General features: G+C 42.1%; 1 protein-coding gene across 1 annotated transcript in view; it reads left to right on the plus strand.

The window, feature by feature from the left end:
- The window catches only part of LOC122478370 (ankyrin repeat domain-containing protein 26-like), a gene marked incomplete at its 3' end in the record, with an annotated part of 140,411 nt that overhangs the window by 25,543 nt on the left and 89,844 nt on the right, over positions 1–25,024 (plus strand). Inside the window, exons 5-9 of the mRNA XM_043572009.1 lie at positions 348–438; positions 4,299–4,335; positions 9,737–9,809; positions 18,011–18,101; positions 21,960–21,996. Coding sequence (XP_043427944.1) covers positions 348–438; positions 4,299–4,335; positions 9,737–9,809; positions 18,011–18,101; positions 21,960–21,996 — 329 coding nt within the window. The remainder of the gene's footprint in view (positions 1–347; positions 439–4,298; positions 4,336–9,736; positions 9,810–18,010; positions 18,102–21,959; positions 21,997–25,024) is intronic.

A 25,024-nucleotide genomic window follows, 5' to 3' on the forward strand; every position in this document is an offset into this window, starting at 1 on the left:
TGTTTCAAAACTTATTTCAAATGTCCTTTTATTTTGGTCAGGAATGCAAAGGAAGGTGTTTTGTTAGTTCCTTTTTGAAATGTGCATATACAAGCCAGGCTTCTGCCTTTGAAAGTATTTATTCTGGCCTTCCATGATCAGTTTAGAGAGTCAATAGCCAAATGAAGATTCAAAGGGACGCTGAATCAAGAGAGCATATATGAGGTTTTGTATTTAAATGTTTTGGTGTTGAATACATTTTCCTTATTTGTAAGTCTGATTGTTATTAAAATCATAAATTCAGAACTTTTCTCGGAAAAGGCTTAGGAAGTCTTCACGCAACTCATTACTGATGCTACTTTTAACAGAGTATGTCTGAGAAGCCCAACAAAGATGTTCCTCATGTCTCTGGAGCTGTGGATCAGAAAGGGCAAAGGATATTACATGGACAAGTAGAAGGTAAGAACTGTATTTTATTCAAAGGTCATTTGACAGAAGGTTGATTTAAAACAGGAATACTGACATGTTCTAATATCTAAAGAAAACGGCCTGTTAAGTGCACAGGAAAGAGAAAGAGATGTGAAAAGGAGGTAAGTTGCATATCGTATGTGGTGTCAGCAACAGATTAAATTGAGAGTGCCACCAAAGGAGCTAAATGACTAGTTCCCTTTCAAGACCCTGGAAGGCCCGAGGAACCTCAGGAAAGAAGAGAAGAGCCAAAGAGGGAATCATGTGAATGGCAGAGACTACAGGGAATAAATGAAGGAAAGTAAGCCGGTGTGTATGGTGTTTCTACTGGAAGGTGGTAAAATACACTAGTTCTTTAAAGGGAAGAGCAGACTATTGGAAATGCAGCAACACTATCAGGTGAGCTTCTCGTACCAGAATTTGTCAGAGTCGTATCCCCAAATGTTCCCACTCTTACTGTTATCCTCACTGTTGGCAAGACATTAAGGACTGACCTAGCTGATGATGCAGAGTTATGTCCTAAGTACCATGGGTGAACATAAGCGTTTGTAGTCAGCGATAAATGTATATACGTTAATGCCATATAAAATGGGGGTACTTCATACGGTAGTATCCTTTAGGGCAAAATAAGAGAATTGGAAGGAGGGTCACATAAGGAGACATCAAGATAACGCATCGGACATTTTGGATGCCGTATTTGTGACTTTTGATTACTTTGGCAATAACTGCCTTTAATAGGTGAACTATATTTTTAACGTTCTAGGAAAATAAGGAAAAGAAACAAAAGCACACTATAATCAGTAGTATGTTTTCATATTCTGTCTGACAGTTCTGATTGTTGTAGAATGATCCCTGGTACTTCTTTGATTCCTATCTGCCAGAAAAATGAACTAAGTCCTAGGTAGTTGGAGAAAATTAACTGATTTTTCATATTTCAGAGAACTTTTATATGGTAGAACATAGGGGCAATCACCAGGATTTGCTCTCTCTCTCTCTCTCTCTCTCTCTCTCTTTTCGGAGTAAAATAAGATTGTTGCTTGTTTCACACTTTCTGACATCATGATTTCATGTATTCCTTTTAAACCTTTCTTCAAATGGATATATAGGGATGTAGGAATTTTCAAGTCAAATACCAAGAAAAGAGATTCCAGGAAAGGTATTCTGTGACATAACCTTCTGACTGTAACCACGTGTAAGACATCAACCCAAACAATAAAATTTCACAAAGTGCAGTTGTGTTAGAGGCATCCCAGTGACACCCAGATTTGATGATTCACTAGAGGAGCTCACAGGACTCCGCATATAGTTGTAGTCATGCGTGTGGATTGGTATGGGGACAGGCTAGAAAGGCCAATCTGCACCGAGCAATGGTGCACGGGGTGAAAGGCCAGAGGAAACCAAGCGCAGGCTTCCAGGAATCCTTTCTCTATGGAGTTGGCAGGATGTGCTAAATTCCTCCAGCATGAAATTAGGACAGCACAAGTGAAATGTTGTGGGCCAGTACGAGGCTTATGGATACTCAGTGCCCGAGGTTTTCATCAAATGCTAATCACATAGGCATCTTCTCCTTAGCATGTCCCAAAATTCCAGGTTTCCAGAAAGGAAATCAAGTGTACGGCCTTAAGCACATTGAGTGTAGCAGCACTTAGGCACAGTGAACCACTCTTAACCAGCTAGGGAATGGTGGGAACCCTCCTTAAATCCAAGATCCCAGGGAACAGCCAAGGGCCAGTCATTCAAGTAGGATGTTCTGAGGGTAGCCATCTTCGGCCTGCTGGGTGAAATCTGTTCTGCATAGGAATTATAGCCCTGACGTCATTTTTGGTGGTGTCTTCAAATTGTTTTACTAGCAAGTAACATGACGGTTACCATGGTACTGGTTTCAGTTTCATCATCCATATGAAGTAGGTATTTGTGTAAAAAGTACTAGGGCAATATTAGGTCATTATCATCTTTTTATTTTTTTCTGTGATTAAGCTTTCATTATGATTCTTAGGTGTGATCAACATAATAATTTTTGATTTAAGATTAGAATGAAAATCTCTTAATTATCTGGAAATCCCAGGTTTGATTCCTATGGTGCTGAACCCTGTTTGTAGGTATAAGATTTCGGATCACATTCATCAATTGTTTTCTTGCCTAAGTATACAAATAACTGTTGTATTTTTGTGTTTTGTTTATGCATTTTCATATACTTCCAAACGGGAGACAGTACCCCTATTGTGTTACTTTGATCTCTATTTTAATGTTCAAGGTGACTGTATCATGAGTTAGTATATGCTAAGAGTAGCTTCAATGGATACCATATTTTGTTGTTTTTGTTGTTTCATACATTTAATAAGCCTGATTTTTGACATCAGTTTTAAGTTCACAGCAAAATATCATAGGAAGTACAGAGAGTCTCCATATACCATACCGCGCTCCCGTACACGCCTAGCCTCCCCTGCTGTTACCATCTGGCACGACAGTGGTCCATTTTTAGTAGGATTTTTGTTTTTCAGTTCCTTGCTTTAGTTTTGAGCGAGAGAGCATGCATGCGTGTGAGCAGCCAACGGGCAGAGGGAGAGGGGGGAAAGAATCCTGTGCTGTCAGCACAGAGCCTGATGCAGGACTTGATCCCATGAACGGTGAGATCATGACCTGAGCTCAAATCCAGAGTTGGACGCTGAAGCAACTGAGCCACCCAGGCACCCTGACGACAGTGGTGCATTTTCTCCGGACACGAACTGTTCATTTGGAGGCCAAGTCTCTAATGTGCATTAGTGTTCAGCCTTGGTGTTATACATTCTATGAGTTTTAACAAATGTGTAATGATGTGAATCCACCTTTGTGGTATCGTGTGAAAGAGTTGCACTGCCTTAAAAGTCCTCTGTGCTGTGCCCGTTTATCCCTACGTTCACCCCAACCCTTAGCTCCATAGCCTTGCTCTTTCCAGGTGTCATATAGTTAGAATCATAGAGTGGATGTCTTTGAATGTTTAGAAAGTGAAAATATCCTGGCAATTGAATGTAGGCATTCAAGCTATTCTTTGCCCTTTGTTTCGTTTAGTTGCTCATCAGTAGAGGATCTGATGGCCTCTGCCTCCCATGAAAAAAAGTATGATTTCTCTAGATGTGTGTCACCTAATGGGGAGGGTTGAGAAAAATGACATCATGAACCACTACAGAGCACTCACATTGGGATCCTCCTCCTCTGTGATGTGCGGTGGGTCTAGATAGACTCTCTAGCAATGGAAGGAGACAGCCTCAAGAGGTTAGAACGATATCAAACTGGAATGCCAAATCTTTCCTTCTTGCCTTGCCAGTGGAAATAAGGCCAGGGAGAGTCTGTTTGCTATGGTTTGGCCATGCTGCAAAGTACAATGGCTATAGAGCACACGTTGTGAGGGGGTGTTTCCTCCTAAGACTGAGGAGTGTCTGCTGAAGAGCTGGGGAAGTTCTGCCGTGTTCCCGCAAAATAAAGATACTCTCTTTCAACTCCTCTAGGAGTGGAAGTCCAGAAAAATCATGCTAGTTTCAGTCTGACATTGGCCGCTCATGATAATCATTCTCCTAACGCTACCAGTTGCCTCCAGTGCCATAGAGTCGGTCAGTGATGGCCATTGTAAACATCAGTTCCCCTGTAGGTGTCAAATTCTGATAAAACCCATTCTTGCTTTTGGTCAATATAGAGGAGAAAGTAAGATTTCTTAGTGCTTTAAGCCTACGAATGGTCTAATTACCATTCAGTGTAGTGTGGTTTCCAGGTGTGGTCCCAAAGCAATACTTTTTCACAAATCGTAAGCCGTACACTTGTAATTTCCTCTAGTTTTTCGATTGTTGATTTCACATGTATTTTGCTTTCTTCTTTAGGAGCAGATAAGAATGCTGAGGAAGATTCTATAGCCAGGTAGGATTTTTATGGATTTGTAAAACTGACATTTGCTGGGGCACCCGGGTGGCTCAGTGGGTTCAGGGTGTGACTCTTGACTTCAACTCAGGTTTGTGAGTTCAAGCCCCACGCCGGGGTTTGCGCTGACAGCCTCCTTGGGATATGTTTCCCGATTTCTGTGTGCACTCACTCCCAAAGTATAAAGGAATGAAATGAAATGAAACGGATAATGAAAGGAAAGGAAAGGGAATGAATGAACTGAAAATTATGTGTCTCCTAAGGGAACGCAGAGAACAAAACCAGTTGTTGCGTGTTCTACGCTGGACCAGACACTGTATCCTATGGGTACCATCTGTTCAGTTCTATAGTCATTGTACAGCTTTGCAAAGTAGCTGTGTTATTGTAGCCTACTTTTTATTACTTTGGCAACTGTGGTTCAGGGAGGTTGATGACTCGACCATGCTTCCATAGTTAACGGGTAGCTGAGGGGCTTTGCCCGTCAGCCCTTGAAGCTTCCGCATCCATTCTCTGGTTCCTCAGCAGCACGGAGATGAAGATACAGATCCTAGGGCAGATCAACTCAGAATGTCAAAGATAATGATGTCGGAACACGAATTTAGGGTTTGCTTAAGAACCCAGGTGAGGCCAAGCATTTGGCCTCATGTATTTGACCACTAGTGCTAACACAAGTCATTAGTGCAGTGGTAACTCGTCCCTTGTTTTTACCATCCGAGATTTTAGGGTGGATGTCAGCTATGGCCATGGTGTCAAGGCTTTTACATAATAAGCAAGATGTCGTCAGGCAAGTCCTTAGACGTAGTGATATCCCCTCTTCTTGAGACAAATGAGTTTTCTGTAAAACAAGGATATCTAGTTGTAGACCATGTTACGTTAATTAAACTCACTCTCTATTTTGAGGATATTGCTATATGATTCTCTGTTGCCTAAGTTCCCAGGCTGGTTTCCCTTTGGGCTAGTACCCTTGTCTAGTTCTAGGAAGCTTTTTGGGTTTTTTTGCAGTTTTTTTTCCCCATGACTTTTTGTACTCTGTTTTTGCCTTTTGACTTTCTTCTCTGGTTTCCTTGCTATTTCTTCTTCTTCTTTTTTTTTTTTTCCAAAAATTTCCCCACTTCGGCCAGCGAAGGACTCTCCGTTTTTCTAGAGGCCAAATCAAAAGCACTTAGGGTCTCAAGATTTACGGAACCACAGACATTAATTCCTCAAAACACCCTCTGGTACGTCAACCTATGTTTCAGCTCCTTGCCCAATGGTTGTTTCCCTGGAGAATTTGAAACTCAAAAGAGATTGAAGTGACCTATTTGGATATGATAAGTGACAGAAATGCGATTTACATTCTGGTTTTCTTTTTTTCTTTCTGTTTCTTTCCTTTCTTCCTTCTTTTTGTCTTCATCTTGCAGGCAACTGTTTTAATAATAGAAAGCTGGGGAGTTGGTCTAATGAATACAGTGCAGGAGGGTAAGAATCGAATTAGCAGAGGAGACCAGGTTTCAAGGAGAACAACACTGAGTTGGTTAGGAATACGAGTTTGAGAAAAGATGTCAGAATATGGGGGTTTATGCCAAGTGAGATAAAGGTGAATGACAAGAACGAAGGACCCAGGATTAGGGGAGTTGTTTAGAAAGGCATATTCAAATAGAGAGTTCAAGAGGGTCGTGACCAGGTTTCTGCTTTTGTGTGCGTTGGTTTCATTGAAGGTGCGAGCATACCTCAGCTTTTCTGATGAGAGAGATTAAAAATCATTTGAGCAGCTGGGAAGAGTCTGTTTACAGCAAATAGAAATATGATATCCCCTACTTCCACCCCAACTGAGGGAGGATAGCTTAGATCCTCTCAAGGAATTGGGGGTGGGGGGTGGAGATTCCGAGCATCAGGGATGTATGGCCCAAGGCAAGCTGTCTCCTCACTCCACCTCTTTTCCTAAATCTGTGATGCCCTTCCCATGTACTTGTAGGGCTGGGCAGGGGTAGGACTGACTTGTCAAATCAGTAAGGGAGCTTCATCTGGATCGGTGATAACATGCCTATGTTGAGGTGACTGTGTGGATGACTGAGACTGCCAGTTAGCTTGTTCTCCAGGAGCAGGACATGGTTCCTACCCTCGGTCATTTGAGCCCATCCTTGTTGTAGGTGTGTGTGGCTTCATAGGCTAAAGATTGAAAGGTTGGGGGATGCCACAGAACCGTGCCGAAGAGTGATATAGGAGTGGGAGCTCATAGGGAAGAAAATAGTCAGGCAGCGTATAGAGAAACAGAGGCACAACTACCAGGACCATTTTGATCACAGTCTCTGTCCTTGGGTAGCTGAATGCCCCTGAAGGCTTGGAATGTCTTGCTAGTTATTATGGACCTAAATAAGGCAAGACCAGTGTGGGAACAATGTTGGCCTTGGGAACTTTGACTCTTTCCATCTCGAGTTAGTACTACCACTCATAACATAGAAACCGAAACTTTGATACGTTTACTTAAACGGAGGTCTACCTGACACACAAGGTAATATGTGATGCAACAACTCTGGATGTTTCACCGTGATCGCCATAAGCGTAGCTCCCATCTGTTAATGTATGATGCTATGACGATACCACTGGCTAGATTCCCTATGCTGTACCTTTGAGCCTTGTGATTTATTCATTCTATAACTGGAACCCTGAACTCCCCTCTCCCCTTCACCCACTTTGTCCATCCCCCCACCTCCCCTCCCTTCTGGCAAGAGTCAAATCTCTGCATTTATGGGTCTGTTTCTGCTTTTGCTCTGTTTGTTCATTTATTCCCCTTTTTACATTCTACACAGAAGTGAAATCATATAGGATTTGTCTTTCTCTGTCTGACTTATTTCACTTACCCTCATACCATCTAGGTACATCCATGATGTTGCAGATGGCAGGATCTCATTCTCATTTATAGCTGCGTAATATTTCAGTGTGTGCATGTCTCTTGTGTGTGTGTGTGTGTGTGTGTGTGTGTGTGTGTCTGCGTGTGTGTGTGTGGTCTCTTCATGTATTGGTGGACACTTGGGTTGCTTCCGTATCTTGTCTATTGTAAATAATGCTATAATAAAGATAGGGGTGCATATATCTTTTCAAATTAGTACTTCCATTTCCCTTGGGTAAATAAATACCCAGTAGTGGAATCACTGGATCCTGTGGTATTTGTGTTGTAAATTCATTGAGGCCCCTCCTTAGTGGCTTTCACTGTGGCGATACCAATTTATATCCCATGACCGGTGCACAAGGGTTGTTTTTCCTCCACACCCTGAGCAACCCTTGTTGTTTCCTGTGTGTTGAAACTGAGCCATTCTGACAGATGTGAGGTGAGAAGTCATTGTGGTAACGTTTATACATTTCATTTTCAACCATTTCAGAGCATTGTCTGCCTGTCACATTTGGTTATGGAAACTCAGACTGGGTCTTTCCTGGAGATTTCACAGGGTAGGAGAGGTCGAGGCCAAATAGAGAACAGAAAGCTTTTTTTTAAAACAGGGTCCAAATTGTGAAAGCCCTGTACTCTGGAAAGCGTAAAACACTGATGAAAGAAATTGAAGGTGACGGAAAGAAAGAGAAAGACCTCCGATGCTCACAGATGGGAAGAATACATATTTTTAAAGTGTCTACACTACCCAAAGCCATCTACAGATGTCATGCAATCCCTGTCACCATACCAACAGCATTTGTCACAGAGCTAGACAAACAAGCCTACAGGTTGTATAGAACCACAAAAGACCTTGAACGGCCAAAGCAATATTGAAAACGAGGAACCCTGGAGGTATCGCAATCTCAGCTTTCAAGTTCTATTCCAAAGCTGTAGTAATCCAAACAGTATGGTGGGTACTGGCGTACAAAATAGCCTTATAGCTCAGTGGAATAGAACCGCAAACCCAGACATCAATCCACCACTGTATGGTCAGTTCATCTTCTACACACAGGAACGACTATCCAGTGGGGAAAAGGCATTCTCTTCACCAAATGGTGTTGGGAAAACTGGACAAGCCACATGCCAAAGAATGAACCTGGACCAATTTCTGTACCATACACACAAATAAACTCAGAATGAATTAAACACCTAAGTGTGAGACTTGAAACCATAAAAACAAAAAAAAATCCTTGAAGAGAGCACAGGCCGTCATTTCTCTGACTTTGGCTGTAGCCACATTTTACTAGTTATGTCTCTTGAGCCAAGGGAAATACAGCAAGAATAAAGTTTGGGGACTATATCAACCTACGAAGCTTTTGCACAGTGAAGGAAACCGTCAAAACCGAAAGGCAACCTCTGGAATGGGAGAACAAATTTGGAAATGTTTTGCAAATCCAGTAAAGGGTTAGTATCCACAATGTCTAAAAAATGGATACAGGTCAACATCACCCCCCTCCAAAAGAGCCCAGTTTACAAATGAGCAGTAGACATAACCAGACACTTTTCCAAAGACAACATACAGATGGTCAACAGACACATGAAAAGATGCTCCCCCAAACTACAACGAGATACCACGTCACACCTGTCAGAATGGCTACACTCCAAGACACAAGAAGCAAGTGTTTGCGAGGATGTGGAGACAAAGGAAACCTCTTGCACCGTTGGAGGAAATGCAGATGGGGGCGGGCCCTGTGGAAAACAGTATGGAGGTTCCTCACAAAATTAAAACCAGAACTCTCCTATGATCCAGTAATTGCACTCGTGGATACTACCCAAGAGAATACAAAAACACGAATTCCACGGGACACACACACTCCTGTGTTTATTGCAGCATTATTTCCAACACCCAGCGCAAGCGTCCATTGACAGCTGAGTGAACCAAGACGAAGCCCTATATGAATGTATGTGTGTGTGTATATGTATATCCATACACAGACACACACACACACACACACACACACACACACACTGTAATATTACTCAATCATAAAACAATGAAATCTTGCCGTTTGCAATCACCTGGATCGAGCCTGAGTGTAATATGGTAAGCAAAGTCAGGGAAAGACAAATGCCATATGATTTTACTCATGTAGCACTTAAGAAACAACAAACGAGCAAAGGGAGGAAACAAAAGGGGAGAGAAAGCAAGAAATAGGCTCTTCACTGCAGAGAAGAAACGGCTGGTTGCGGAGTGGAGGTGAGTGGTGGGAGGGGTGAAAGAGATGATGGGGATGAAGGAGTGCCCTTGTCATGATGAGCACGGGGTGAGTATGGAGTTGGTGAATCACTATATTGTACAACTTAAACTAAGATAACTCTGGATGTTGCGATTACTGGCATTAAAATAAAACTTAATGAAAAAACCAGAGGCCAATTTTAATGATACCAAGAAACTTCGTGCAATAAACAGATAGGCGACCTTTCCCTTAACTTTTTTAAATTGTGTTGTTAAATGAATGAACATGTTTTTCTTTTATTTTTTTTGCTCTAAAGGCTTTCCGACAAACCTGCTCCTGATGATTCATGGTCTACATCATCTAGCCAAGTCTTAGATTTTGGGACCAAGGTAAAGTACCCTCCTGTGAAACTCACTTTCCTGCTCTGAATTGAGTTTTCTCCCTTATTTACTCTGAACATTTAAGAGGAGCCTGTGTATCATCATTTTATGTGTGTCATGGAAAGTTAGCAAGAACAAACCACTTTACAGATACATGACACGTTGAATGTTTTGTTTTGTTTTGTTGTACTTTGGTAAATCGTACAGGTGGAGGCTGATAAAAGAATGGGCTGGAAAATATATAATGACCGTCATATTATATTGGGAAAAGCTTTCCCATCAGGGAGGCAATATGACATTTGCTTAAGGATAAGGATTCTCACTGTGATAGTAACATGACTGATAATACTCATGCCTAAATGAAACCTGATGGGGTCCAAGTATCTATTGCAGTCCCCCCCCCCCCGCCCAAGGCAAGTTTTATTTTAGTGACATACAGGATTTTCCTTTGGCTCTATCCTTTGTTCTACATTTAGACTAAAATAATATTAGAAAATGTAGAAATTACATGTTTACATTATTTCTCAACATTTACCTTACAAAGCTGTTCTCCTGTAGTTTTCAAATAACTGCATGAAGAGTAAGTTAAAATTGTGCATCTCCCCGAAGAATACGTATTTTGCTGAAAAGAGTAGCTCTATGAGCAGAGGCTCTTCATAGCCAAGTTGTCAACTTTCTGATTTCAGAAATCTTTCCTATTGTAGCTTTGAACACTATCTCCTCCCAGTCCTTGTGTCAGATTCTAAAATTTAAAGCTTCAGACATCTGATATTTATTTCAGTATTCATTTCAAAGCCCCTCAGTCATGATAAGCTCCTGGAGGTTAGGAAACACACTTGTTTGAGTCCTGGAGCTCCTAGAATAACGTCTTGCTTGGAAGAAGCAATGTCATGGTTTTTGAATGTGAATAAATGAGTAGGGAAATGGAATTCCGTAGAATGGAGTTTGAAAAGTAACAAAATACGCATGATATATCACAATTAAATATGTGAATTTAAAAAGTCAGGCTTCAGTTTATATTCTGTTTTAGTGTCTAACATGTATAAACGCAAATGAATTCTATTGAGGAATCAGGAGTTACATAAGAAAGAAGGTTACAGTATATTTTTAGTATCCTCCTATTGTGAGCTTAACATTGCAGAGAAAAAGTCCTCAGCCTTTGCTTGTGTAACCCCATCTGTGTCCCATGACACACATCCTTTGAAGGTTCCCATTTCTTCCTAGAATTCTCATTCCCAATTCTTTCTCCATAGTGAATGTTGACGTGTTAGGAACCTCTCTTTTTCTGTTCTTTTGTTAGTCTAGTAATAATTTCTAGCTTTTCGGAAGCGATAGATGCCAGGAATTGAACAGTTTATTTATAGTGAAAAAAATTAAATTATTTATTACAGCATTTATAACCAGATAACTGTAGAGTGATAAGAGTCAGTATTATTAGGGATATACTGTGAATCAAAGCCTCTCTCTAACATAAATATTAGATAGATAGATAGATATAGATAGATAGATAGATAGGTATAGATAGAGATAGAGATAGAGATATATATATAATATACAGTTACATACACATATATATTTACACTTATATATATACACACACATACATGTATACACATATATATATACATACACACACACACACACACATATATATATATATATATATATACACACACACACATAGAGAGAGACATATATCTTTAAACGGTTCAAAAGAGACTATTGTTCATAGTATATTCCCAATCCTACTTATGTACCTGTTGAAAAATGCATGTTGTTTCCACTTACCTTCTTTTGCTCACATTTTTCCTTTTCTTTTTTGTCTTAAGCTCATGCTTGATTGATTGGTCATGTGTTTTTTTTGTTTGTTTGTTTCTTTTTCCCTCTTCTCCCCCCATGCTTTTTACGTTTTTTTAAAAAATTTTAACGTTTATTAATTTTTGAGACAGAGAGAGACACAGAGTGCAAGCGGGGTAGGGGCAGAGACAGAGGCAGACACAGAATCCAAAGCAGGCTGCAGGCTCCGAGCTGTCAACACAGAGCTCAACGTGGGGCTGAAACCCACAAGCCGTGAGATCATGACTCATGAGCTGAAGGTGGATGCTGAACTGACTGTGCCACATACGTGTTCCCCGCACCAGGCTCTTTTTTAATGGTTTACCCCTACCCTAATTTGTCCTTGCAGAAAGTATTTTTTTAGTGTCTGTTCTTTTAGTACATCACTTTCTGTCAACTCCATTGTCAACATATTGGTTATGGAATTCTACTGTCTGTGTGTGGTTTCCATCCAGGACTCATTGCCCCACAAGGTTTATTATTCTTGTTTTTCTCTTTCTTGGAAGGGGCTGAGCTAAATGTTTTTGAAATGTTTGTATTTCTCTTGGAAAGGGAGGGAGAGAGAGAAAGAATGAGCAAGTGCTCGTTGTTGTGATCTGACAATATGCAAGGTATGATCTCAGTCCTTTTATATTTGTGGAGGGCTGTTTTGTGACCCAGGATGTCACTTGGAGTCATTGGAGAATGTTCTATGTGCACTTAAGAAGAATGTGCGTTCTACTGCCGTTGGATGAAAAGATCTTAATATATCGGTGTTGATATCCATGTATATAAATGCATATATATTAGGCCCATATATATCTATGTATATCTGAATACATCTGGTCCAATGACACATTGGATCTGTGTTTCCGTACTGATTTTCTGCCTTGACGATACGCCTATTGCCATGAGTGGAGTCTTAAAGTCGTCTACAATCATGGCATTTGTATGTATACATTTAATCATGTTTGTGATTAATCGATTCATATGGGTGGGCGTTTCACTTTGGGGCCATAAACATTTGCAAGTGTTAGCTCCTCTTGATGGATTGACCCCTTAGTTGTGACCCAATGCCCTTCTGAATCTGTTCCTACAGTCTCTGGTTTAAAATCTAGTCTTTCTGGTGGAAGTGTGGCGACTCCAGCTTTCTTTTGACTTCTAGTAGCATGATAGGTGGTTGCCCATACCTTCACTTTGAATCTGGAGGTGTCCTGGGGTCTAAAATCAGTTTCTTGTTGACAACATATAGATGGATCTTGTTCTTTGGTTTTGTTTTGTGTTTTCCCCATTCTGATTCCCTGTGTCTTTTGATTGGGGCATTGAGTCCATTCACATTCAGAGTGATTAGTTAAACATATGGATTTAGTGTCATTGTGTTATCTGAAGGTTTCATGCTTTTGGTGAGGCCTCTGGTCCTTTGTAGTCTCTGCTGCTTTCCCCTCACAGAGTCGCCCCTTACGATCTCCTGCAGGGCTGGTTTAGTGGTCATGAACTCCATTAGGGTTTGTGTGTCTGGGAAAGCCTTTCTCTCTCTTTCTATTCTAAATGACAGCCTTGCCGGGGAAGGGATTCTTCGCCGCAGATGTTCCCATTCAGCACATTGACCGTTTGCTACCCCTCCCTTCTGCCCTGCCAAGGTTCTTTGGACAGGTCTGCTGCTACCCTTATGTGTCTTCCCTTGTCGAATAAGACCCGTTTGTCCCTAGCTGCTTTCAGAATCCTCTCCTTATCTTTGTAGTTTTCCAGTTTCGCTATGGCATGTCGTGGTGTTGACCTGGGTTTGTTGATTTGGAAAGGAATTCTTCTGTGCCGCCAGGACTTGCATGCCCGTTTGCTTCCCCAGATGAGGGAAGCTCTCAGCTATACGTTGTTCAAAACAACCTTCTGCCCCTTTCTCTCACTCGTCTTCTTCTGGGACTCGTAGGATGTGGCTAATATTTCATCTCACCGAATCACGTCGGTCTCTAGTACCTGCCTCGTGATCTAGTCATTTCCTTCCTTTCCTTTCTCTGCTTCATCTTTGTCCACCATTGGATCTTCTGTTCACCCATTCTGTCTGCTGCTTCTCCCGTCCTTGCTGTCACTGCATCTAGTTTACTTTGTATCTCCTTTACACCATTTCATTTTCAGCGTTCATCGTGACGATTCCTTAGGTCCTTGATCTCTGAAGCAGTAGATTGTCTGCTGTCTTCTGTGCGTGGTTGCAAGCGCAACTATGCGTCTTATGAGTGTCATTCCAAAAATGTGCTCACATATATTGTTTCTGTGTCTTTTGAGCCCTTCTCTGGCTGTCCTTTCTTCCCGGAATGTTTTTTGAGGAGAATTCTTCGATTTCGTCGTTTTGGCTAGATTCCTGCCCTTTATGTGTGTTAATAGCTTGTTCTGTGTCCCACACCTGCGAGTACTACTATATTAAAAAGAGCTCCTACACGCTCCAGGGCCTGGCAGTTGAACAAATGTTTTTGGAGTGTGTTGTGTGCACTCTTTCGGTGCGTCTTTGGCTACTGTTCCCGCTACTTGGAGTGGCGGTCTGGGCCTTCCACCAGGTGTGCTTAGATTTGTTGGTTGAAGTAATCCTGGGAAAAAGGAGAAGAAGGTGGTGAAGTATCCTTAGCCCAAACAAAAAGAGAAATGACTGGAGTGGAAAAAAAGACCAGGCAGTGACTCAAAGGAGCTCTAGGGCTTAATCCAGAAAGAGAGGGAGGAAAATGAAGAAGGAGATCTAGAAAAGTATAGAGAAAATGCACAATCAAACCCACAAAGAACCAGAACAGAGGAACAAAGGGAGAAAAATATATAGATATATCTCTATCTATCTATCTATCTATCTATGTATAGATATACAGGTATATATTAAGATATACAGATAAATGTAGAGATATAATTAGCTTTGACCCACGTCAACTCGAGACTACTAGGCTGTTTCCAAAGGGAGACGAGGAAAGAGGAGAGTAGAAAGAGGAAAAAGGGAAAAGAGAAGAAAGGGAAAGCAAAGGAAAGAAAAGATGGGCGCGTGGGTGTCTCAGTAGGTGAAGCGTCCGACTCTTGCATTTGGCTCACGTCATGTTGTCGCTGTTGGTGGGTTCGAAACCCCCATCAGGTTCTGCAGTGAGAGCATGGATCCTGCTCGGATTCTCTCTCTCTCCCTCTCTCTGCCTGTCTTCTGCCTGATCACTCACTCTCTGTCTCTCTCCAAATAAAGAAATAAACATTAAAAAAGAAAAGGAAAGACAAAAGAATAATAACTCAAATGAAAACAAACAAACTAAGATAGAAAACCGGAGGAGAGTTGTCTATTGGTGCCTGGGACTGGTGGCTGTGCTGGTCTAGACGACGGGCTGTCTGGTCCCATCAGTGTCAGTCTCACTCCTATAGAGAAGCAGTTACGAGGCACAGAGAGTCAGGGTTTGGTGTAATGGGCCTGCCTCCACGGAGGCTCACTGTCCATTCCCTGAAGCCCCACGATGTTGGTCATGGGGAGAGAAATGGCGACACCCCAATCTCTCCTGCCCACACGAGGTGTCTCAAAACTCACTGTCTAGGCTCTCCTCACGGAATAGCCTGGGGAGCCGGCTTGCCTTGCTGCACAGTCCCCTGTGCCACCTGAGCACTGAGCTGGGATTCAAAACCCTGTAGGATCCCGCTTTGCTCGGACCTGGTAGTGGAGTTGCGCCACTCTGCCCAGTGGACAGAGGGCCTCTGGCTCGTGCCTGCACGGTCTTTTTCCCTTGGGCAGGGCAATACCTCCCCTTTCCACCGTACTCAAGGTGTTCTCTCCCAGTGTAGCCCTGAGATTGCTACCAAGCCTAGGGGCGGCTCCCTCCAAACCAGGCATGGGAGGTGGTAGCTCTGGTCTAGAGAAAGTCTGGCCACCTTGAAAATACTGTTTTTTCAGCCTCTAAGGCGGTTTTGCAAAGTAGAAACTGGCTCTCTGGGCCTCTCCTTGGTCTGTGGTCCGGACAGGCTTTCTCATATCCAAAGGCACTTCCCACAGCCTCTCTCTCTACCTTCCTTTCGTTTCTCCACCAAAGGGCTTCCCCCACTCCATGCCTGTGCTGCCCATTTTATTTCTCCCAATTCGCATACACACCCTTCTGTCCCGCCAAGCTGTCACTCTGCACCTGTGGAGATTTTTCTGTCCCTCTGCAGCCTGTATTCCTGGCATTCCAAGTGTTGTGACCTCAATACTGCTGTGTTTGAGGGACAAGGGAAATTCTGATCCCCTCCCCTGCCATCTTAACTCCCCCTCCACCTTTTACTTTCTTTTTCGCAATTTCAAAGTTGGGTGCCTAATCGACTAAGTCACCCAGGCCCCCCAAGAATACTTGTTTTCAATGGGAAGATGTTCGAAGGCCAATAAAATGGCCCTAGTGTCCAGAAAAGAATGGCAAAGTTAGAATGGGCTTTTGATTTTCTCATGTGGGGCTATAATAAGTTCCAGTAAACTCTTAGTGGAGACATCATATAGGTATACGTTGGACCCTTGAACAAGATGGGTTTGGACTGTGGGAGTCCACATACATACAGATTACTTTTCAATAAATACAGTACCATCCTGTATTTTCTCCTCCATATGATTGTCTTTTTCGTCTTGGTTTTTTTTTTTTTTTAATTATTTATTTTGGGAGAGAGAGAGAGGACAGAGCACGTGAGTAGGGAAGCGGGGGCAGAGAGAGAATCTTCATCAGGCTCCAGACTGCCAGCGTTGAACTCAGGAAGTCTAGATCATGACCTGAGCCAAAGTCAAGAGCCTGACCCTGAACCGACAGTGCCACCCAGCACCCCTCCCTTACGATTTTCTTAGTAACCTTTTCTTCAGTTGATAGTGTAAGGATACAGTATGTAATACATATAACAGGGGAAACATGCATTAATCGACTGTGTATATTGTTGGTAAGCTCAGCATTCCGTTATCCTAACCCTGACCTCCCATGCTCAGTGTACAGAGTCAGTGGCCAAATGAGGCCGAAAAGGTAGATTAGACCTAGAGAGCGTATACAAGCGCTTCTGCTGTAATGTTCTGGTTTTCAATACATATATACTTTTTGATTTCTAAGTGTAATTGCTTCTAAAGTAGGAAATTCAGTAGGCATTTTTGTTTTTTTGATTTGGTGTTGAGGTTTCAAAAGATATTTGTGGATTTTCGAGTGCATGGCCATCAGAGCCCGTAACCCTTGCTTTGTTCAAGGGTCAACGGTAGAGTGATTTGGTACTTTTGAGATCTTCTCAGTGAGATTAGTGTAAATGTTTTGACCTTAATTACTTGGTCCTTGTATACTGAGTACGTACGAAGCAGTTAGCTACTGAGTGTACAAGTGGAGGGTTTAGGTTGTTGTGGTCGGAGCAGAAAAGTAAGTCAACAGCAATCCGTTATAAGTCACTATAAAGGCTTCATCGATAGGAAATGGACAATGTTAGTTGAGAGAAAATTGGGGGGGCGTTTGTAGTGAGGATGAGGATGAGAGTGGGAGTGGGAATTTTGGTAGTCGGAAAAGATCTGAGAGTGGCAAAAGGTGCCAAGTGAAAGATGAGAAGGACCAGTCGTGTAGACCGTGGCGAGGGACATTCTGGACAGAGAGGACCACGGATCATCATTTTACTCCAATGTCTTGGAGTCACCAAGAAGTAGGAAGGCTCACTCCATCATCATAATCATTATTATTGTTGTGTGTAAAAAAGAGAGTGTGCATAGGGAAATGAGTGACTAAGACATACATGTTCTTATACTTGCCGTTTGAATGCTTACTACACATTGTGAAGAGTTCCATACCTATATCTACATTGTTTCTGCTACTAGTTCACCGTGATTTTCAGAAAAGTTTTTTCTTACTACTTTGCCATTCGATCCAACCCTTCTTTCGTCAAGAAAAAGGTCAAGCCTTTGTTTCCCTAAACGAAGCAGCAGCTACAACAGTGTTTGGTTGATACTCAACATGATATACTCCAAAGTTTCTGATCATGTGAGGTGTGAATTGACACTGAAACAAATGTCTGCCATTTGATTAGAAGCAGTTTTCATTTATAGCAAGTACATTTTAAAGAATTTGTTTCAAAACTTATTTCAAATGTCCTTTTATTTTGGTCAGGAATGCAAAGGAAGGTGTTTTGTTAGTTCCTTTTTGAAATGTGCATATACAAGCCAGGCTTCTGCCTTTGAAAGTATTTATTCTGGCCTTCCATGATCAGTTTAGAGAGTCAATAGCCAAATGAAGATTCAAAGGGACGCTGAATCAAGAGAGCATATATGAGGTTTTGTATTTAAATGTTTTGGTGTTGAATACATTTTCCTTATTTGTAAGTCTGATTGTTATTAAAATCATAAATTCAGAACTTTTCTCGGAAAAGGCTTAGGAAGTCTTCACGCAACTCATTACTGATGCTACTTTTAACAGAGTATGTCTGAGAAGCCCAACAAAGATGTTCCTCATGTCTCTGGAGCTGTGGATCAGAAAGGGCAAAGGATATTACATGGACAAGTAGAAGGTAAGAACTGTATTTTATTCAAAGGTCATTTGACAGAAGGTTGATTTAAAACAGGAATACTGACATGTTCTAATATCTAAAGAAAACGGCCTGTTAAGTGCACAGGAAAGAGAAAGAGATGTGAAAAGGAGGTAAGTTGCATATCGTATGTGGTGTCAGCAACAGATTAAATTGAGAGTGCCACCAAAGGAGCTAAATGACTAGTTCCCTTTCAAGACCCTGGAAGGCCCGAGGAACCTCAGGAAAGAAGAGAAGAGCCAAAGAGGGAATCATGTGAATGGCAGAGACTACAGGGAATAAATGAAGGAAAGTAAGCCGGTGTGTATGGTGTTTCTACTGGAAGGTGGTAAAATACACTAGTTCTTTAAAGGGAAGAGCAGACTATTGGAAATGCAGCAACACTATCAGGTGAGCTTCTCGTACCAGAATTTGTCAGAGTCGTATCCCCAAATGTTCCCACTCTTACTGTTATCCTCACTGTTGGCAAGACATTAAGGACTGACCTAGCTGATGATGCAGAGTTATGTCCTAAGTACCATGGGTGAACATAAGCGTTTGTAGTCAGCGATAAATGTATATACGTTAATGCCATATAAAATGGGGGTACTTCATACGGTAGTATCCTTTAGGGCAAAATAAGAGAATTGGAAGGAGGGTCACATAAGGAGACATCAAGATAACGCATCGGACATTTTGGATGCCGTATTTGTGACTTTTGATTACTTTGGCAATAACTGCCTTTAATAGGTGAACTATATTTTTAACGTTCTAGGAAAATAAGGAAAAGAAACAAAAGCACACTATAATCAGTAGTATGTTTTCATATTCTGTCTGACAGTTCTGATTGTTGTAGAATGATCCCTGGTACTTCTTTGATTCCTATCTGCCAGAAAAATGAACTAAGTCCTAGGTAGTTGGAGAAAATTAACTGATTTTTCATATTTCAGAGAACTTTTATATGGTAGAACATAGGGGCAATCACCAGGATTTGCTCTCTCTCTCTCTCTCTCTCTCTCTCTTTTCGGAGTAAAATAAGATTGTTGCTTGTTTCACACTTTCTGACATCATGATTTCATGTATTCCTTTTAAACCTTTCTTCAAATGGATATATAGGGATGTAGGAATTTTCAAGTCAAATACCAAGAAAAGAGATTCCAGGAAAGGTATTCTGTGACATAACCTTCTGACTGTAACCACGTGTAAGACATCAACCCAAACAATAAAATTTCACAAAGTGCAGTTGTGTTAGAGGCATCCCAGTGACACCCAGATTTGATGATTCACTAGAGGAGCTCACAGGACTCCGCATATAGTTGTAGTCATGCGTGTGGATTGGTATGGGGACAGGCTAGAAAGGCCAATCTGCACCGAGCAATGGTGCACGGGGTGAAAGGCCAGAGGAAACCAAGCGCAGGCTTCCAGGAATCCTTTCTCTATGGAGTTGGCAGGATGTGCTAAATTCCTCCAGCATGAAATTAGGACAGCACAAGTGAAATGTTGTGGGCCAGTACGAGGCTTATGGATACTCAGTGCCCGAGGTTTTCATCAAATGCTAATCACATAGGCATCTTCTCCTTAGCATGTCCCAAAATTCCAGGTTTCCAGAAAGGAAATCAAGTGTACGGCCTTAAGCACATTGAGTGTAGCAGCACTTAGGCACAGTGAACCACTCTTAACCAGCTAGGGAATGGTGGGAACCCTCCTTAAATCCAAGATCCCAGGGAACAGCCAAGGGCCAGTCATTCAAGTAGGATGTTCTGAGGGTAGCCATCTTCGGCCTGCTGGGTGAAATCTGTTCTGCATAGGAATTATAGCCCTGACGTCATTTTTGGTGGTGTCTTCAAATTGTTTTACTAGCAAGTAACATGACGGTTACCATGGTACTGGTTTCAGTTTCATCATCCATATGAAGTAGGTATTTGTGTAAAAAGTACTAGGGCAATATTAGGTCATTATCATCTTTTTATTTTTTTCTGTGATTAAGCTTTCATTATGATTCTTAGGTGTGATCAACATAATAATTTTTGATTTAAAATTAGAATGAAAATCTCTTAATTATCTGGAAATCCCAGGTTTGATTCCTATGGTGCTGAACCCTGTTTGTAGGTATAAGATTTCGGATCACATTCATCAATTGTTTTCTTGCCTAAGTATACAAATAACTGTTGTATTTTTGTGTTTTGTTTATGCATTTTCATATACTTCCAAACGGGAGACAGTACCCCTATTGTGTTACTTTGATCTCTATTTTAATGTTCAAGGTGACTGTATCATGAGTTAGTATATGCTAAGAGTAGCTTCAATGGATACCATATTTTGTTGTTTTTGTTGTTTCATACATTTAATAAGCCTGATTTTTGACATCAGTTTTAAGTTCACAGCAAAATATCATAGGAAGTACAGAGAGTCTCCATATACCATACCGCGCTCCCGTACACGCCTAGCCTCCCCTGCTGTTACCATCTGGCACGACAGTGGTCCATTTTTAGTAGGATTTTTGTTTTTCAGTTCCTTGCTTTAGTTTTGAGCGAGAGAGCATGCATGCGTGTGAGCAGCCAACGGGCAGAGGGAGAGGGGGGAAAGAATCCTGTGCTGTCAGCACAGAGCCTGATGCAGGACTTGATCCCATGAACGGTGAGATCATGACCTGAGCTCAGATCCAGAGTTGGACGCTGAAGCAACTGAGCCACCCAGGCACCCTGACGACAGTGGTGCATTTTCTCCGGACACGAACTGTTCATTTGGAGGCCAAGTCTCTAATGTGCATTAGTGTTCAGCCTTGGTGTTATACATTCTATGAGTTTTAACAAATGTGTAATGATGTGAATCCACCTTTGTGGTATCGTGTGAAAGAGTTGCACTGCCTTAAAAGTCCTCTGTGCTGTGCCCGTTTATCCCTACGTTCACCCCAACCCTTAGCTCCATAGCCTTGCTCTTTCCAGGTGTCATATAGTTAGAATCATAGAGTGGATGTCTTTGAATGTTTAGAAAGTGAAAATATCCTGGCAATTGAATGTAGGCATTCAAGCTATTCTTTGCCCTTTGTTTCGTTTAGTTGCTCATCAGTAGAGGATCTGATGGCCTCTGCCTCCCATGAAAAAAAGTATGATTTCTCTAGATGTGTGTCACCTAATGGGGAGGGTTGAGAAAAATGACATCATGAACCACTACAGAGCACTCACATTGGGATCCTCCTCCTCTGTGATGTGCGGTGGGTCTAGATAGACTCTCTAGCAATGGAAGGAGACAGCCTCAAGAGGTTAGAACGATATCAAACTGGAATGCCAAATCTTTCCTTCTTGCCTTGCCAGTGGAAATAAGGCCAGGGAGAGTCTGTTTGCTATGGTTTGGCCATGCTGCAAAGTACAATGGCTATAGAGCACACGTTGTGAGGGGGTGTTTCCTCCTAAGACTGAGGAGTGTCTGCTGAAGAGCTGGGGAAGTTCTGCCGTGTTCCCGCAAAATAAAGATACTCTCTTTCAACTCCTCTAGGAGTGGAAGTCCAGAAAAATCATGCTAGTTTCAGTCTGACATTGGCCGCTCATGATAATCATTCTCCTAACGCTACCAGTTGCCTCCAGTGCCATAGAGTCGGTCAGTGATGGCCATTGTAAACATCAGTTCCCCTGTAGGTGTCAAATTCTGATAAAACCCATTCTTGCTTTTGGTCAATATAGAGGAGAAAGTAAGATTTCTTAGTGCTTTAAGCCTACGAATGGTCTAATTACCATTCAGTGTAGTGTGGTTTCCAGGTGTGGTCCCAAAGCAATACTTTTTCACAAATCGTAAGCCGTACACTTGTAATTTCCTCTAGTTTTTCGATTGTTGATTTCACATGTATTTTGCTTTCTTCTTTAGGAGCAGATAAGAATGCTGAGGAAGATTCTATAGCCAGGTAGGATTTTTATGGATTTGTAAAACTGACATTTGCTGGGGCACCCGGGTGGCTCAGTGGGTTCAGGGTGTGACTCTTGACTTCAACTCAGGTTTGTGAGTTCAAGCCCCACGCCGGGGTTTGCGCTGACAGCCTCCTTGGGATATGTTTCCCGATTTCTGTGTGCACTCACTCCCAAAGTATAAAGGAATGAAATGAAATGAAACGGATAATGAAAGGAAAGGAAAGGGAATGAATGAACTGAAAATTATGTGTCTCCTAAGGGAACGCAGAGAACAAAACCAGTTGTTGCGTGTTCTACGCTGGACCAGACACTGTATCCTATGGGTACCATCTGTTCAGTTCTATAGTCATTGTACAGCTTTGCAAAGTAGCTGTGTTATTGTAGCCTACTTTTTATTACTTTGGCAACTGTGGTTCAGGGAGGTTGATGACTCGACCATGCTTCCATAGTTAACGGGTAGCTGAGGGGCTTTGCCCGTCAGCCCTTGAAGCTTCCGCATCCATTCTCTGGTTCCTCAGCAGCACGGAGATGAAGATACAGATCCTAGGGCAGATCAACTCAGAATGTCAAAGATAATGATGTCGGAACACGAATTTAGGGTTTGCTTAAGAACCCAGGTGAGGCCAAGCATTTGGCCTCATGTATTTGACCACTAGTGCTAACACAAGTCATTAGTGCAGTGGTAACTCGTCCCTTGTTTTTACCATCCGAGATTTTAGGGTGGATGTCAGCTATGGCCATGGTGTCAAGGCTTTTACATAATAAGCAAGATGTCGTCAGGCAAGTCCTTAGACGTAGTGATATCCCCTCTTCTTGAGACAAATGAGTTTTCTGTAAAACAAGGATATCTAGTTGTAGACCATGTTACGTTAATTAAACTCACTCTCTATTTTGAGGATATTGCTATATGATTCTCTGTTGCCTAAGTTCCCAGGCTGGTTTCCCTTTGGGCTAGTACCCTTGTCTAGTTCTAGGAAGCTTTTTGGGTTTTTTTGCAGTTTTTTTTCCCCATGACTTTTTGTACTCTGTTTTTGCCTTTTGACTTTCTTCTCTGGTTTCCTTGCTATTTCTTCTTCTTTTTTTTTTTTTTTCCAAAAATTTCCCCACTTCGGCCAGCGAAGGACTCTCCGTTTTTCTAGAGGCCAAATCAAAAGCACTTAGGGTCTCAAGATTTACGGAACCACAGACATTAATTCCTCAAAACACCCTCTGGTACGTCAACCTATGTTTCAGCTCCTTGCCCAATGGTTGTTTCCCTGGAGAATTTGAAACTCAAAAGAGATTGAAGTGACCTATTTGGATATGATAAGTGACAGAAATGCGATTTACATTCTGGTTTTCTTTTTTTCTTTCTGTCTTTCTTTCCTTTCTTCCTTCTTTTTGTCTTCATCTTGCAGGCAACTGTTTTAATAATAGAAAGCTGGGGAGTTGGTCTAATGAATACAGTGCAGGAGGGTAAGAATCGAATTAGCAGAGGAGACCAGGTTTCAAGGAGAACAACACTGAGTTGGTTAGGAATACGAGTTTGAGAAAAGATGTCAGAATATGGGGGTTTATGCCAAGTGAGATAAAGGTGAATGACAAGAACGAAGGACCCAGGATTAGGGGAGTTGTTTAGAAAGGCATATTCAAATAGAGAGTTCAAGAGGGTCGTGACCAGGTTTCTGCTTTTGTGTGCGTTGGTTTCATTGAAGGTGCGAGCATACCTCAGCTTTTCTGATGAGAGAGATTAAAAATCATTTGAGCAGCTGGGAAGAGTCTGTTTACAGCAAATAGAAATATGATATCCCCTACTTCCACCCCAACTGAGGGAGGATAGCTTAGATCCTCTCAAGGAATTGGGGGTGGGGGGTGGAGATTCCGAGCATCAGGGATGTATGGCCCAAGGCAAGCTGTCTCCTCACTCCACCTCTTTTCCTAAATCTGTGATGCCCTTCCCATGTACTTGTAGGGCTGGGCAGGGGTAGGACTGACTTGTCAAATCAGTAAGGGAGCTTCATCTGGATCGGTGATAACATGCCTATGTTGAGGTGACTGTGTGGATGACTGAGACTGCCAGTTAGCTTGTTCTCCAGGAGCAGGACATGGTTCCTACCCTCGGTCATTTGAGCCCATCCTTGTTGTAGGTGTGTGTGGCTTCATAGGCTAAAGATTGAAAGGTTGGGGGATGCCACAGAACCGTGCCGAAGAGTGATATAGGAGTGGGAGCTCATAGGGAAGAAAATAGTCAGGCAGCGTATAGAGAAACAGAGGCACAACTACCAGGACCATTTTGATCACAGTCTCTGTCCTTGGGTAGCTGAATGCCCCTGAAGGCTTGGAATGTCTTGCTAGTTATTATGGACCTAAATAAGGCAAGACCAGTGTGGGAACAATGTTGGCCTTGGGAACTTTGACTCTTTCCATCTCGAGTTAGTACTACCACTCATAACATAGAAACCGAAACTTTGATACGTTTACTTAAACGGAGGTCTACCTGACACACAAGGTAATATGTGATGCAACAACTCTGGATGTTTCACCGTGATCGCCATAAGCGTAGCTCCCATCTGTTAATGTATGATGCTATGACGATACCACTGGCTAGATTCCCTATGCTGTACCTTTGAGCCTTGTGATTTATTCATTCTATAACTGGAACCCTGAACTCCCCTCTCCCCTTCACCCACTTTGTCCATCCCCCCACCTCCCCTCCCTTCTGGCAAGAGTCAAATCTCTGCATTTATGGGTCTGTTTCTGCTTTTGCTCTGTTTGTTCATTTATTCCCCTTTTTACATTCTACACAGAAGTGAAATCATATAGGATTTGTCTTTCTCTGTCTGACTTATTTCACTTACCCTCATACCATCTAGGTACATCCATGATGTTGCAGATGGCAGGATCTCATTCTCATTTATAGCTGCGTAATATTTCAGTGTGTGCATGTCTCTTGTGTGTGTGTGTGTGTGTGTGTGTGTGTGTGTGTCTGCGTGTGTGTGTGTGGTCTCTTCATGTATTGGTGGACACTTGGGTTGCTTCCGTATC

Source organism: Prionailurus bengalensis, unplaced genomic scaffold (assembly GCF_016509475.1).
Source record: "Prionailurus bengalensis isolate Pbe53 unplaced genomic scaffold, Fcat_Pben_1.1_paternal_pri Un_scaffold_55, whole genome shotgun sequence".
Classification (NCBI taxonomy): Eukaryota; Metazoa; Chordata; class Mammalia; order Carnivora; family Felidae; genus Prionailurus; species Prionailurus bengalensis.